The sequence below is a fragment of the Protopterus annectens genome, chromosome 8.part1 (genome assembly GCF_019279795.1).
Source record: "Protopterus annectens isolate FY-2018-M chromosome 8.part1, PAN1.0, whole genome shotgun sequence".
Lineage (NCBI taxonomy): Eukaryota > Metazoa > Chordata > Ceratodontiformes > Protopteridae > Protopterus > Protopterus annectens.
In genome coordinates this window covers 352,769,864-352,786,455 of record NC_056742.1, presented here as the reverse complement: position 1 = coordinate 352,786,455, position 16,592 = coordinate 352,769,864, and the positions used below count along the sequence as shown (strand labels likewise).

The following is a 16,592-nucleotide window of genomic DNA, read 5'->3' as shown; positions in this document are numbered from 1 at the left end:
GAAAGTGGTTGTACACTTCTGAGGAATTCAGAGATGCACATAAACAGTGGTGCAAGGCTTGAAATGCTTGATATGCATGTAAATGACTGCATAAGTAGATGCAAATGAACTAGTACTTGCAAATAAAGGAAATATAATCTGCAAATGCATACAGCAGGGATATGATTCAGAGACCTGTGGAACTGCATGACTATGGAGATCCACATTATGTGATGATAATTTAGCATTTTATGCATTGGTATGGGCGGCACAGTGGTGCAGTGGTTAACATTGTCACCTCACAGCAAGAGGTTCTCCAGTTCGATTCTCGGGGTGGGTGCCTTCTGTGGGTTACATGTTCTCCCTGTGTTGTGTTTGGGTTTCCTCCCTCGTTCCTCCCACATCCCAAATTCATTCATCATCATGCATTCTGAGCATTTCCCTCTGCCCGCTGAAAACAGGCGGCCTGTTAGTCCTAGTTTGGACCTTCCCGGTCAAATGAAATAAATAAAAATAAATTAGTAAAGACAGGAGGCATAGCAATTAAAGCAAACTAGCATCCATTAGTACTCCTCCCTGATGTCAGTGCTGGCATTTCTGCATGCTCCGGCCATCCATGCCTTTAGTGATGACACAGGCAGATGACACTCATCTAAACATTCTGAAAATATTACTTTGCTACAACTTCATTCATTTTATGCCCTAAACAAGTTTTCACAGTAACTTAATGCAATACTGGTGCTTTTGTGTTTTACTGACTTTAGTTATAGAAGCACAGAACAAAAGTGTATTGGTAGACATTCCTTCCTACATTTAGAATTCCACTTTTGCTGAATTGGATTAAAGAAACCAACTAAAGTAATTTTAAATTAACTGGTAATATACCACACAGAAAGGTATTATGTAATGCAAAACTGTCAGTGCAGCTTCATTTTGTGATAAGTACATTGTGGTTGCATATTTCCTTGTTTTGTTATTTCCTGCATTTCACTCCTGTCTATCAAGCAATTACATATGAGGTGTACGTATATAAAGTGCTGTCAAAAGTTCTAGAAATGTCTGTTCATTTTAATATAATAACGTTTCTCTTTTTTAAAGTTATTGTTAAATCATATTTTGAAAACTACTTCATCTGGCTTGTTTCCATTGCATATTTTATATATTTTTTGTTTTCCTTGATTATGCTTCAGACGATTGCTAACTTTTCGGGATGCGATACACTCAGTTCTGCATCTATGGTCAAGTGTTTAAGAGAGAAAAATGCAGAAGAAGTACTCAATTCTACACGTTTCTTGGTTTGTATACATACTTACTTTCACTGTGAATAATTAATGTTTTTAAGTTTGCAATTAATATAATGGAATTTCTTTCATAAAGACGGGCATTTTTGTTTGGATTCACAGTGCTCCTTATAAGATTTATTTTAATGAGAAACAAAACCAAAAGCACAGTTACGTCTGGAAAAAAAAATGTTCCTGAAACTGTTGTTTTGATAGGAGTGGATTACATGAAATACGAAGATCCTTCTTCAAGCAGGAGACATTTTAGTATAACAATTGAACTTCTACACAGTGATGTCAGTCATAATCCAGCATTTTTAGGTAATTCTTGCTTGAACTTTTCCTGAAGGCTGACTCTGCTCTCTTATAGATACATTGTAGTATTGGCTGGTATTAACCTCATATAAAAGCAGAGCTACTCTTGTGTGTTATTGTATATCCTAGTCAACAATTCAAATCCAGTAGTAAATCCATCCATCCACAACCCCCTTTTTATCATTTTGTGTACAGAGTCAGGGTATCACATCAACAGTAACCATCATCTAAATCAAGCCCTGCCAGGGAATTCAAACCCATTGATCACCGACCTGTAATTTCCAGTGACATGTAATTTCACAGGTCACCTGGCCTAACTTTATGGTCAATGAATGTAGCAGATGTCACTTTTTCTGACTGTGATGAAATAGTTAAACATATCAGGTTTATGTGTAAATGCATTTGAAAGGTAATGCCATCTTTTTTATGTCTGCTAACAGTGGTTTGTGGTAGAAAACTACACTTAAAGATTTCTATTTTATTTTTTTGCATCATATGCTACATAAGGGTGATGCATATCACTCTTCTGGAAGACATAATAATGTGGTTAAAATTAGAAAAAGATATGTGTGGTGCAGTGGTACAGCAGTTAGCATTTTCACCTCACAGCAAGAGGTTCTCCAGTTCAATTCTTGGTTGGGGTGCCTTCTGTGGGGCGTCTGCATGTCCTCCCTGCATTCGCTTGGGTTTCCTCCCACATTCCAAAGATATGCATATGGAGCATTTCTCCCCAGGCCTCAGCTGAAAATGGGCTCTGTCTCAGTTGGACTTTCCCGGTAAACAAATGTTAAATAAATAAATAAATATGCATTATACCCACATTTACTGCTACAACTTTGATCTAGGTTCTACACTTATATCTCTGTCTATGCATGTATAGATATAGTCTGTTTGATGGAATGGTCCAAAGTCTTCTGATCGCAATCTGGCAATTCATCTTGGAAGAGGGAAATTTACAAACATCATTTTCACAGAGGGGGCAAATCCCAATGTACCCCTCACTAATTTATTCATGTATTTATTCATTTTATTTGTTTACCGGGGTAGTACACTGATCATAATAAACCATTTGCAGGCACAGCCTGACTGAAGAAATTCACAAAAAAATAGAACAGAACAAATTCACAAAGAGTCATTACAGAGTAGATAATCCCAGAGACAATTAATAAAATATGTAAATATTAAGAGAGTTAAAAAACAAATGTGAATTAAATTTAGTAGTAAATACGAGAGGTAAGCAGCAGCTGAGAACAGTGGGTCAAAGCAGAAATGATGCAGGTGTGGAGGAAGTTAGGTTATGTGTCTCATAGAAAAGAACGAAGTCAGATGATGGAATTGTGTACTGAGTTGAGCTCTGAAAGTGGGGAAAGAGGAGACTTCTTTTAGGTAAAGAAGAAGTGATTGCCAGATTTCAGGTACAAGAATGGAAAAGGAATGGTTGGTACAGCACAGGTTAATTTAAGGTATCTGCAGTGAGGGAGTTAATTGGGAGAGGTTGTGGACGTTATGGGGTAGTTTTATTATGAAGTTTGGCTGAAAGAGGTGGGAGGTACCTGGATGTTTGAAGAGACCCTATGAGTATATCTCAGTTCTATAAATGACTAGTAGACATTTGGATTTGGAGGGGGTGATGCAGTGGTATTACTTATGAGAGAATTGAATATGAATGTGCAGATTTTGTTTTCAATGGACTATAAAGTGGATGAGTTTTTTTAGAAGCTGTGGGTATGATGGGGAGCCCGTATTCAAGTTGAGCAAAGAGGACTCCTTTGCCTATTCCAGCTCTAGCTGGGTCCAGACAGACAGGGAGATATTTTCTAGGACCAGAATAAAAGAAAACTAATTTTACTCCAGGTGTTTTTAGTGTGGCTTTGGAAGTTAAGTGACTGGTCTAGGCATAAACCTAAGTATTTAAAGGATGTGGTTGTTTCTACTGGGGAACCATTGAAACAGGCAGTCTTGTGATTTTGTATACACTAACTCCAAGACTGCACAATTGCAGTGAAAGGACATATTATCATACACCAGGGACTGTCCATCTCAAACTTGTCAATGAAACAGATGTCAACATTAATGCATTACAATTAATGTTACTACCCCATATAAAATATGAATGTTTACATGTTCATCTCTGCCATGTGTGCATCTCTCCTTCATTCTCAGTGTACGTACACATCTATCTATCTATCTATCTATCTATCTATCTATCTATCTATCTATCTATCTATCTATCTTAATTTCATTGACAGTGATGCTGACAGAATATAGTCAAATGTGAAGCTTGAGTGTGAAAAATAAAATCATTTTAGTTGGGACATCTAGTAGTTAATTGTACTGCTAGTTAATAGCAGTAACGGAAGACTGAATGGTTCCTACTCATGTTTTATTAGAAATAATTGCCAGTGGAATTTATGCCAGCAATGATTTAGTATTGTTGTACTGCTAATTGTTGCTGGTACAATGTGTACCTGAGCTCAGGTAATGATTCTGTTGTGGGAGATTTCCTCTACAACTTTTTCAGTTGGTATATACAGGTATTGGGGGTATGGGGTGCAGGGGACTTTATCCCATGCAGAAACATAAACTGTACTTGTCTTGTTACTTTTAGGATGTGTACAGCAAAGGCAGCATTTAAATGTGAGGTGAGGAGACTAGTGGGAAATCACCTCTTATTATTTTGTCTTCTTGATATCGGTTATTTTCTGTTTTTGACGTTATTGTGTTGACATTGTTCCTGTAAAAAATTGTTATAGTAGATTATATTAGATAGACTTATTTACATATTATATATATAAGTATGTATGGGAATGGTGAGTTTGGTCAAAACTCTCAAATGTTGACTCCTATTCTGTTGACACACTTTGGTGATCAACTCAGATGATCAACAGGTGTGCAAGGCTGGCAGTCAACAGAGGTTGGGGAATATGCCCCTTCCCCAGAGATTGTTTGATCTCAGAGTGAGTAAAAAAATAGTAGGGAGGGTATGAGAAGTACAGGGGGAGGGGCCTTGACCCCCTGAAAAAATGATGCGTGTATGTAAATATATATAGGTTTATAGGGAAGTGCTAGGCTAGTTGCCCTTTTGTGCCATTTCCCTTTTGATGCTTGAATTAACCTGCCCCACTTGGTGTTAGGTTGGTCACATAGGTTCATAGGTTCAGAGGTGTGTACAAGGCTAATAACCCTGGAGCCTTTACAAGCCTAGCCCATAGAAGTGCCCTGGCATCATGCTGCTCGACGTTAGTTCCCAGTGCCTCTATCAAGTACAGGCACCGAAGTGATCCCCAGGATGAACTTTCTATTACTCATCTACTCATCAAGATTTCTCTTGAAGAGGGACAGCAAGGTGCTCTGCTTGACATACATGTAAAGTCTATTTGACAGCATGGGCAGTCTCTGGGTGAGGAACCTGTCCCTCCAGCATGTTCTGTTGATTGTGGTAATGAGGTTAAGGTCTCTGGAGCATGTGGTGCAGAGGGATTGGTTTTCTTTAGATGTATCATTTCTAACAGACATGGCTTTATACATCAAGCAGAGATCACCTCTAAGTAGGCGATATAAAACAGAGAACAGCTGGTGTCTTTTGAGTCTATCCATATAGGACATGTGTCTAATGCTTAGGATCCTTTTCATTAGGTACTTCTGTGGCCTCTCCAGCTGTTGCAGGTGTCTAGTGAGGTACATGCCAAATGAGCCATTATACTCTATGACTGGTCTAATGAGATGAGGGAAGAGTAGAGAGAGATGATGACCTCTTTCTTCCTGGATGCAAAACCCTTGGTAATGAAATGTGCCACATAGAAGGACTTTCTGACCACAGTGGCAATGGGGTGATCAAAGGAGAGGTTGCTGTCAACCTGTGTCCCCAGATCTCTTATAATGCCTTCAGTGTTCAGTGGGCTCCCATCAATGTGGTAATTAATGGGAACCGAGTTTTTACCAAATTGGATGATAATACAGTTTTTGGCTTTAAGCTTAAGGCCATGGTTTTGACACCAATCATTGGTCTCAGTGAGACATGGTCCATAATTATACATTATCCCTATTGAAAATAACTGGGATCATACCATAGATAACTTGAGGGGACACATGCATGGGATAAAGCCTTTAGGTGCTGCCTCTGTCCATTAGTAGTACAGGGGTAAATTTTCTGTTTCCCATCCATAGATCAAAGTTGAGTTTGCATATGGACAGAGATGAACTTTGTTTAACATTGATAGAGAGTCTCTTCCAGAGCAGCAGTATCCTCTGCGAGATATACCTGTCCCTCCAACATGTTCTGTTGATGTTGAAAAAGAGGGTTAGATCCCTGGACAGAGGATTTCTGATACCATTTGACTTGCTGCTGTGCAGTAAGCCTATTAGTAATGGGTTGGAGGATGCATTGCATGACAGACATATGCCACATCTTAGCAGTCTGTAAGATACTGAGTAAAGTGACAGTGTTTTGAGTCAGTCCATGTATGACATATTGTTTGGGTCATGTATCTTTTTTAGTAATATAGCTCTGTGGTTGTTCCAGTTATAACATGTGTCTGGACAGATACATGCCAGTGGGGGCATTATATCCAATGAATGGCCTATTGAAGACTGAATAAATGGGAAAATTACCTCTCTAGATCTAGACACAATTCTTTTGTTTATAAGGTGTGCATTATACAAGAACTTTCTCATGGCAATGGACATATGTTGGTCAAAGGTTAGATCACTGGTCATACAAGTTCCTAAATCATGAACAAATGGGTCAACTCATAGTGGTATGATATTTCCCCAGGATACATGACTTCCCAAAGGATAAAATAATGCATTCTTTTGGAATTTAGTTTCATTCCATGATTTTAGCACCAGTTATTTATTTGTGGCAAACCTTCCTGCAGGATGGCTAATAATTTGTGGATTCAATGACTGCTCCCAGCCAGCAGTCATCTGCAAACCTAGTCAGCCAGATCACCTTAGTGCTGGCTTTTACTTCAGAGAAGTAGATGCCAAACTGGACAGGTCCTAGCACAGAACCTTGGGGTACTCCACTGGTGGAAAAGTCTCTTTGTGGAAGTAAATTCCCCTATTCTGACTCCCTGCATCATATCTGTGAGCTAGTTGGCAACCCAGTGGCTAAGATAGGGGTTTATTCCCATTTTATTTATATATAGATAATTAAACAGATATGTAGATTTAGATATATACATACATAATGTTAAGGAACTAGTGGCGCACAATAGTTTATTAATAAATAAATTAAAATAACAGCCCACTTGGCATACATTTCAAATTTGAGGCAATGTCTTGGTTACTTTTCAAAAGGCCTTCTGGGGGAAACAGGCTCTCTTTTTAGAAGCCCATGCTATAGTCCTCAGTCAGGCCCTTCTTTCAGGTATATTTCATGAATCAGTAATTATTGGTCTGCTGCATCCCATACATATGGCATCTTTTAGTTAAATCATTTGTTCACCCCTTGAATCTACATGACAAAGAAGTTCTTATCTTGGTGCTATATGGTACCTCTTTATTGTATAGCATTAAGTGGTAATCTGTTCCTTATTAACTGACTAATACATATTTTCAACTAACACTCTGGGGAAATCTTTTTTCCTTTTGCACATTTAAAGGCACATACTCCTTTTTTAAAACTCCATGTGTCATTATATATGAGCATAAACATATAAATGTATGTCTCCTGTATCCTAACAGAAGGACCCCAAAAGGATATGAACAAAACTTATTGGTTACACTGTCTAGATGCTGTATTGATTGATTACATTTTATTGAGATGTCAGTTGAACTGGTAAAAAGCTCATTTTTATAGGAAAGTGTCAAGAGGTCATAATTTAACTAGCAAATGTAATCAAATCTATACCTGTTCTTTTTGTCTCACACAATTCTATCCTTCTCATCAAGGTCTAAGGTTGGCTTTTATAAAAAATTGTTTTAATTTCTGAATGTGTCAGCAACAGTTATGACAACATATATGTGTTAAAACCTCTTTTTGATGCAAGATCTACAATGCTGCCCTTACCAAACCCGTATGCATTTACCTTACAAAACTTAAAACTGCAAAAGAAAAAAAAATGTACCTCTGATTGTCTACTGTAAGACATGTAATCACTAGCATGATGTCATGTTGTGTGTATATATGCTATATGTATGTTTGTTAATCACCAGCATGTTGTCCTGATATGTATATACGCCTTATGTATGTATGTTCTACTTCTTTTTACTCTCATGTAATGTACTGTAATGTGGAGCTTTTCTCCCCGGCCTCCACTGAAAATGGACCTGTGTCCAGTCGGACTTTCCCAGTAAACAAATGTAAAATAAATAAAAATAAAAAATAAATAAATAAATCTACATTCCTGGTGCATCATCAGAGGTTTCTGTGCATTCCAGGTACATTATTGTAGGTTTGTGCACATCTCTAGCTTTTGATCAAGGCTATTAAAATCTCCCTAAACCTAGCATTCTTACATAAGTTGTTAAAAATAAAGTTCCTACTGTGCACATGCAAAGCAGATACACACAACATCAAACCACCATGAAAGACACACATACACTATCCGAAATTACCTTGTTCCACCTAAAATAATCCCCAAACCCTAATTTATGCTTACTTGCAAGAACAAAAGAAAAACGGATATTAAAAAAAATAAGAATGTGAAGCACGCTCCTTATTTTGTTCATTTTAATGCAGTGTATCCCTCACACAGTGCACTCATAATACAGAAACAATCCCCTAAAAACAATGCTGCTAACCTAAATCAAGCTTTAGAAATTAAAATTTCCAAATGTTATAATGAAAGAAGTTAAAGAATAAAAAGTAAAATAAAACAAACTTCAGCCAACCAGTTAAAAGCACTACCAGCAAAGCAGAACCACATTTATCTATGTAACGTAACAAGAAAATTACTAAAACATATAATTATGTTGTAAAAAATTAGCTTTATCTTCATCGGCTACTAAACATATTGCAAATAAGATGGTACTACAAACTATTTTAAAAATGTTTCACATCAACAGAAAAAAGCACACATAAAGCTCTCCATTCATGAAAACGTACATAAACTACCTAAACTCCAACTGAAAAGAAACATAGGCAATTAATGTAGCCATCAAAGTCAATGGAAAGCTCTATTCTAAGCTAATAAACTCCAAGAAGAGAAGATAAATGGACTACTTGGGGATCTGTTTTGTGTGGTCCTTTAAATGTCATCTATTGTAGGACTAAGGAAGTTGATTCATAGCTGCTCCTTTGATACTCATCGTAAAACTCTCCCCCTAAACGTAATGAATAGAACAATGCATTTCTTCCTGTGTGTGTGTGTGTGTGTGTGTGTGTGTGTAGCAATTCTCAAACAATACATTAGTTAACTGATTATCACAGAGTTTAAAAACTGTATGTAACAGTCACCTCAACATAAAACAAACACAGGCTAGTAAATGTAAGCAGAACAGTCTTGAACTTGCATTTACAAACAAAACAAAATCAATTAACAAACAAAAACACTGTGTTTTTACATGGTGGTTAGGTCTCCCAAATGGCTGAATGTGGGGTTTCACACTGACATCACCTTACTTGTATATACTAACTCCATGGTAGCACAACCACTTTAAAAGAGCAATCACAGCCCAGAACATGAAACCCATTCTTGTTTATTAGTTGAACAAAAGAGACTGAACAAAACTGCAACAACACAAAACACCTGCACACATACTATCAACCACAAAACATGTACCCACATATCACAATTATAAAGCATTTTTTGCACTCATTTTAAAGCTGTATACACAGGCCCACAACTACAAACAAAGGAGAAATGTCCTGCATATACAAAAATCACTGACACCACAGAGACAATGCAATATAACCACACAATCTAATTTAGAATAAATGTCATCCTTCCTAATGCCATACACACTCTTTTCCTAACAAATTACAGATTAAAAACAGTCATCCTAAAAAAAGTGTGACGTCCCTCCTCTGTGCAGGTAATCAATGAGCCTCAATCCTCACCAATGATACCAGTGAGGGATGTTCACTTGGAACAAAAATAGATACACACAATATTTCCAGATGCAGCTTTCTGCACCTAGCACAATTTCCATTAAGAGCACACAGGGAACACACTCCCATCCTGAGGCTGGGTTTCCCTCTCTCTCCTTCACCAGGCAGAAAATAAGGGTCTATGTTAAATAAACAAAAGCTTAAAATGTCAAGTACAACATACTCTAACACTTTTAAGCAAATGTGTATTTAACCAACCACTCAGAAAATCGAATGACACAATCCCGAAAAGTTTTGTTTGGCCACCTACCCCTCCCCAACTACTACAGTACACAAAACCAACTAATACCATGGTACATACACACAATAACAAAAAAAACCCCGAAAACATACTTTAACGTTGCAAGCCCCCCTCTCCCCTACTTAAATATACCAACTCCAAGACCATACTTCAGTGCAGAAAAGGGAAATTCTCCCATTCTACACCATATGGCGCCATTAGCACTAGCTTACATGATGTATTACATCACATACATCAGTGCTGGCCAAACAAAATATTTCAGAACTTCATTTTCTGAAGTTCTGAGCAGTCGATTAAATAAACATTCGCTTAAAAGTGTTCAAGTATGTTGTACTCGACATTTTAAGCATTCGTTTATTTAACAGAGACCCACAAATAAGACTCCAGATTAACCACAGCTGTAGAGTTTAATCTTCAGCCGAGTGTTCCAAGACAAGTCCTCCACCACCCTCTCTGTGAAACCAGTGATTTGTGTCTCTGCTCCAAGTAGCTGACACACATACCCTTTGAGATTTGAGTTTCACACACAGACACCTAGGAATGGCTGGCACAGATTTACCAGCTATGCCCCCTTTGTTCAGAACATACTAATACAAATGGTAGTGTTTGACCAATGCAGCAAGGCTTTCAGGAGTGGCCACAGTGTCACCAATATATATATATCTATATATATATATATATATATATATATATATATATATATATACCCTCAAGGGTTAAAATATTCTCTAAAAGACCAGCCAAAAAGTTTAAATATATTTCATAACAAATAATAAAAGAACATGAAAATATTAAATATCTATTTATAATAAACACCAAATACAGGAAATATTAAAAATAACACAGATGGAAAGATTCATACAGATACAGAAAAACAATACTTAACTAATCTCAATATATATTCCTGACTGATTAATGAATTACTTTTCCCTAGTTCACTTACTAGAGCAAGGCAAGATGATGTGGGTGAGTGGTCTTCCTTTTTTGTCAGGTTTCACAAACAGACTGCCCTGAGACTTCTGTCTCATCTCATATTAAAGCATCATTTCAGTGCTGGGTTACAGAATGACATCATATAATTGGCTAGGCTTATATAGGCCCTAGGGCTAATAGCCTAGTACCTACCTATGAACCTATGAACATCTGGTCATCTGACTTCTGGTTCCCACACTATTCACTTTACTAGAAACTAAACCAGAATCTAGCACATATGTGCTATAATATACACACATAGAACTTTGCTAAGATGTATTATAGCATCTCGGAGCTATAAAACCATTTCAAAAACTTCCACCCTGCCAAGGTAGGAATTAGTTCACCCCTAGGGACAATACAGTAGGATTCCTAGTCCTGGTTTTCACAGACATTTGTCTCTGTCTGCAATCTGATCTATAAGATACAATGTTTATGGTCTAAACCAGGTAATTTAATTTCAGACTATTTTTCAAAGTCAGTTGGACTAAGATTAACCTCTTCTCTTCCAATATTCTCTGTTACATTATATTAATTTCAACAGTTGCAATACAGTCTGACATACAGGTGTATTTCTTTTCTGTCCACCAGGACCCACTTCTTCTTCTTTCGGCTGCTCCCATTAGGGGTCACCACAGCGGATCAACTCATTCCATTTCTTCCTGTCCTCTGCATCCTGCTGTGTCACATCAACCACCTGCATGTCCTCTCTCACCACATCCATAAACCTTATCTTAGGCCTTCCTCTTTTCCTGGCAGCTTCATCCTTAGCATCTTTTTCCCAATATACTTTGCATCCCTCCTCAGCACATGTCCAAACCAACGTAATCTTGCCTCTCTGTCTTTGTCTCCCAAACCTTCCAACCTGGGCTGACCCTCTAATATACTTATTCCTAATCCTGTCTATCCTCGTCACACCCAGTGCAAATCTTAACATCTTCAACTCTGCCACATCAAGCTCTGACTCCTGCCTTTTTGTCAATGCCGCTCTCTCCAACCCATATAACATAGCTGGTCTCACTACCCTCTTGTAGACCTTCCCTTTAACTCTTACTGGTACTTGTCTGTCACAAATCACTCCTGAAACTCTTCTCCACCTACTCCATCCTGCCTGTACTCTGTTCTTCACCTCTCTTCCACACTCACCATTACTCTGAACTGTTGATCCCAAGTATTTAAACTCATCCACCTTCACCACGTCTACTCCCTGCATCCTCACCATTCCTCTATCCTCCCTCTTATTCACACACATATATTCTGTCTTAGTCCTGCTGACCTTCATTCCTCTTCTCTCTAGAGCATATCTCCACCTCTCCAGGGTCTTCTCCACCTGTTCCCTACTCTCACTACAGATCACAATGTCATCTGCAAACATCATAGTCCACGGGGACTCCTGTCTAATCTCGTCTGTCAACCTGTACATCACCATTGCAAATAAGAAAGGGCTCCGAGCTGATCCTTGATGTAATCACACCTCCACCTTAAAGGCATCCATCACTTCCACCGCAGACCTCACCGTTGTCACACTACCCTTGTACATATCCTGTACCACTCTTACATACTTCTCTGACACTCCCGACTTCCTCATACAATACCACAACTCCTCTCTAGGCACCCTGTCATATGCTTTCTCTAAGTCCACAAAGACACAATGCAACTCTTTCTGACCTTCTCTGTACTTCTCCATCAACACTCTCAGAGCAAACATTGCATCTGCAGTGCTCTTTCCTGGCATGAAACCATACTGCTGATCACTAATCATCACCTCCCTTATTAACCTAGCTTCCACTACTCTTTCCTATAACTTCATGCTGTGACTGACCAGCAGGACCCACTGCTGGTACATTTTTAAAACAAGCAGCTTTACAAATTCATTTTCAACACAAGCACCTGTACAAATCAGTTTGATATACAAATGACATAATTCTTTACAAAACTCCAGCTAGCTATGCTGGCATGTTACACATACACTGCCCTACTTCTCTTGGCATAGCTGGCAATACCTCACATCATCACATTAAGTATTCAACCAAAACAAAATCGAGACACACTGCAAGTGACATTATACACCATCAAATCTCTCAACCTCTTAGAGCAAGAAATCTGGATGAAGCCACAAATAATGGGGGGACAAAGGCCCACAATTAGGGACACTTTTTAAATATTGCTCTTACAAACTTAAAAGTTGATAGAATAAGAGGTTTTGCATTAGCATGTATTTTCTGAAGGATATTAAGTCTGAAAATCAATTGTCTGATTATTTTTTGACTTCAGTGATCAGTGATTTGCCAGAAAACCACAATTTTATGAGAAACAGACCAAACATATGAGTACAAAATCTGGACATTCTCTGAAAATCTGCACAGTTGAGAGTTATGTATACTATTAACATTTTCTTACAAAAAAGGGTAAATTGTTGCAGATCAATCTTTGAATTGCATACACTCACAACCACACACCCACACCCATACACACATATATACACATACATTAGCTCTTTCAAAATCAGTGGGCATAAAAGTTTAATCACAATGTTTAACATACCACAACCATTCAAGAAACAGGTACCTGAAACTTGTCTGAGGAATCTAGTTCAGTTAATAAGCATTTTATTATCAGTTAATTAAGTCCATATAATAATATGGCAAGCAATGCATATCTTTTGAATTTGTCTAACATAATTTAGTGTATATTGTTCTTTATAATTCTATTCTTAGAGAAAATGTTTGACTGCGTCAATCAAAAAGAATGGTTAAAGGATATTTTGCTGCACAGATTGGTCATTTTAATGTTAGCAATGGGAGATCAAAATTAAGAGCCTTCATTGAATCAGCATTACTAACATAGTATATCACAAGTTGTTGGTCAGATTTTAAATTAACAACAGACACTTTGTGGATAAGGTTATCAGGTATGGGACTACATTGAAGTTACATGCTAAATTTGGAAAAAATATTAACTGGTAAGATAGCATGGTTATCAACTAGAGTCTATATCAGGTCACCAAAATAAATGCAATTACTGTGAACACCTAATTATTGACCCGTAATCAACAAAACTCGTTTCAACGATTAACTGAATTCACTAAGGGCAAGGAAATAGTTGCCCAAAGCCCAACTGACAACTACAGAACTTTGTTATTTTCTCCACTGTAGTATGATCTTGGAGTTGCTGTATATAGTTGGGGGGTAAGGTCCCCCAATTGGGTGGGTTCGATTTAAGTGTATGTTGCTGCATTGTGCTTCAGGCACCTAATTCATTGCCCTTAGTAAATTCAGTGAATTGCTGACACAATTTTCACTGATTATGGGTCAGTTATTAGGTGTTCACCATAATCGCATTGCGGCATCCTAATATAGACCCATCAGCTATGATTTTTATGTTTAAGGAATACTAGAAATTATCTGTGTTAGTTTCATTTCCTTCCATCCTATATTTTGAACTGGATTATGCCTTTTTAACTGTTTGATTGTTGCTTATATATTTGAAATGGCAAGAAAGTGTGACTTAAAAATATAAAGCCTCACATTAACCTTTAAAGCAAAACAGATAAATGTAGGTTCTCTCACGCTGCATGTGTAATTCATACATTATAAATAAAAACATGTATTATAATTTTGTTACCACACAATTATAAACATAATAATATATAAATTACATGACTACATGACTAGAGAAAATGCTAATTATATTCACGTGCAAAGAAATGAATGAGCAATTATCTATTTAGCCAACTCATCTCTTATCTACATTTAAAGCAAAATAAATTAAAAAAACATGGAAATTGCAAAATATCATTTTAAAAGCAGTCAGTGATTTTTTTGTACATTTTGATAATCAATCGGTGTGAGCAATATAACAAATGCTGCAGCCCTTTCCACCACATCTAGATTTAGAAAAAACAGAAACTTATGATAATGTTACTGTAAAAACACCATTCAGCAGACTCTCATCACAATTTACAAACAAATGCCAAGAAAAGTGTCACAGTAATGCAATATCAACAGCTTAGCCTGTCACAGGGATCATTACAAAAAGGAAACAGAATAAAATCTTACCAAATTAATTTACCTAAGTCATCGCTAACATCATAACATCATTCTCTGCAAAATTACAATGCTCCCAAGACAACTATATAAATAAGTTAATATGTATCATGAATATTTAATGACATAAATATTACTTTGTGATGTTTTGTAAGTCAAACATGTTTAAATTGTAAAAATGATGTATCTAATGGAGTACTTCAGTACTATCTATGGATACTTTATTGAGATAGTTTCTTGGGTTCTGTGTATTAATGTCACTATAGTGTGGGTCATAGCTGAAAGGGTCTATCTACCAGTCCACTCACCTGGTAAACAAAGTGATAATGAATAAATTCATAAATAAAATACGCTCCTATGAGTTATCTTATGTTAAAATGTTGATGATTTATAAGGGTATATTTCTAGTACAAACATGCTATACCCAGCCTAACCCAACCGTCACACATTTACCTTTGAAGCTTTGCCCCCATCATCACCTTCTTTCTATTTAATTTATATAACTAATTTTAAGATGTGTATGCCTTAGAAAAACATGTGAATTTCATCACTTTGCTTGGTACAACTAATGACGCCCATTATTAGTGCTTCAGTCTTCATTCGTATTCTAGTAATAGAACAACTATACAAATAACTCAAATTTCAGTGAAAATGCAAACTCCTTTCTGTAGTTAGTAACAGAAAATTAGTGGTGGTGTTATTTTATCTTCCTTTTAAAGCAGTATTTCTATGCCAAATGCTAGCATATCTAGTCTGTCATTTAAAACAAGTATGGGAAAGTGATGGCAGTTAATTGTCCCATTAGAAATTAGAATATAACTTTTCACCATAATTACAAACCTTGTTTCTGAATTTAATGAATAGACCTACATGTACACCATATAATTTCTATCAGATAATAAGTTTCCTATACAGCTTTTTCTGTACGGCTTAACATGTCGGCCATGTTTGGAAACATCCATCTTCCTCAATATTCCAAAATACTTATAAATACAATGCTTTACACCCGCCAACATGTCTTCGGTTTATGACTGCTATAAAAAAATAAGTGTTTTACCGATACTGTATATAAATGTTTGTATAAAAACCTATAAAGGTAATCATGCTGACTCAATTAGTTACAAAAAAGGTTAATTTTCATGGTATGATCTGTTTGAACTGTCACCACTATCATTGTACTCATCATTTCTGTTTTTTTTTTTGTGTTTTACTTATATAACTGTTGTTGTTTTCCTTTGTAACATTGACTGAAAAACAGAGGTGGCAGTTAGAGAAGTAAAAACCTAAAGAAGATTTTAATCGGGTTAATCAAGAAGGAAAGTAATATATTTTATAAATACAAAAGGGCACAATCCTCGACAAAGGTATGGGGATCCCATTCTGAAGCTCGAAGTTTCAAACCTTCTGACTTCAAAAGGCTAAGACCATAAGATTGAAGTTTTGAAACTTTGAACATTTTGACTGGAGATCACCGTAGAGCACAGAATGGGAAATTTACTGTTTTCCTCACTGTAGTGGGATCTCGGAATTGGTATAATTATTTAGCAGTGGATGTGGAGGGTGCAGGGGGGATTGTCTCCTCGCAAAAATGTAAATAAAAAAAATGTTTTTATTTTTTTTTTTATGACATTTTCAAAGTTTGAAAACTCTTATCTGAAAGGTCTTGGCCATTTGAAGTTGGACGTTTTGGAACTTTGTGCTTC

General features: G+C 36.8%; 1 protein-coding gene across 1 annotated transcript in view; it reads left to right on the top strand.

Annotated features, from left to right (window-relative positions):
• The window catches only part of LOC122810350 (carboxylesterase 5A-like), a 292,554-nt gene that overhangs the window by 167,025 nt on the left and 108,937 nt on the right, over positions 1–16,592 (top strand). The window contains exon 7 of the mRNA XM_044081931.1: positions 1,170–1,274. Within this exon, the coding sequence (XP_043937866.1) occupies positions 1,170–1,274 (105 nt within the window). The remainder of the gene's footprint in view (positions 1–1,169; positions 1,275–16,592) is intronic.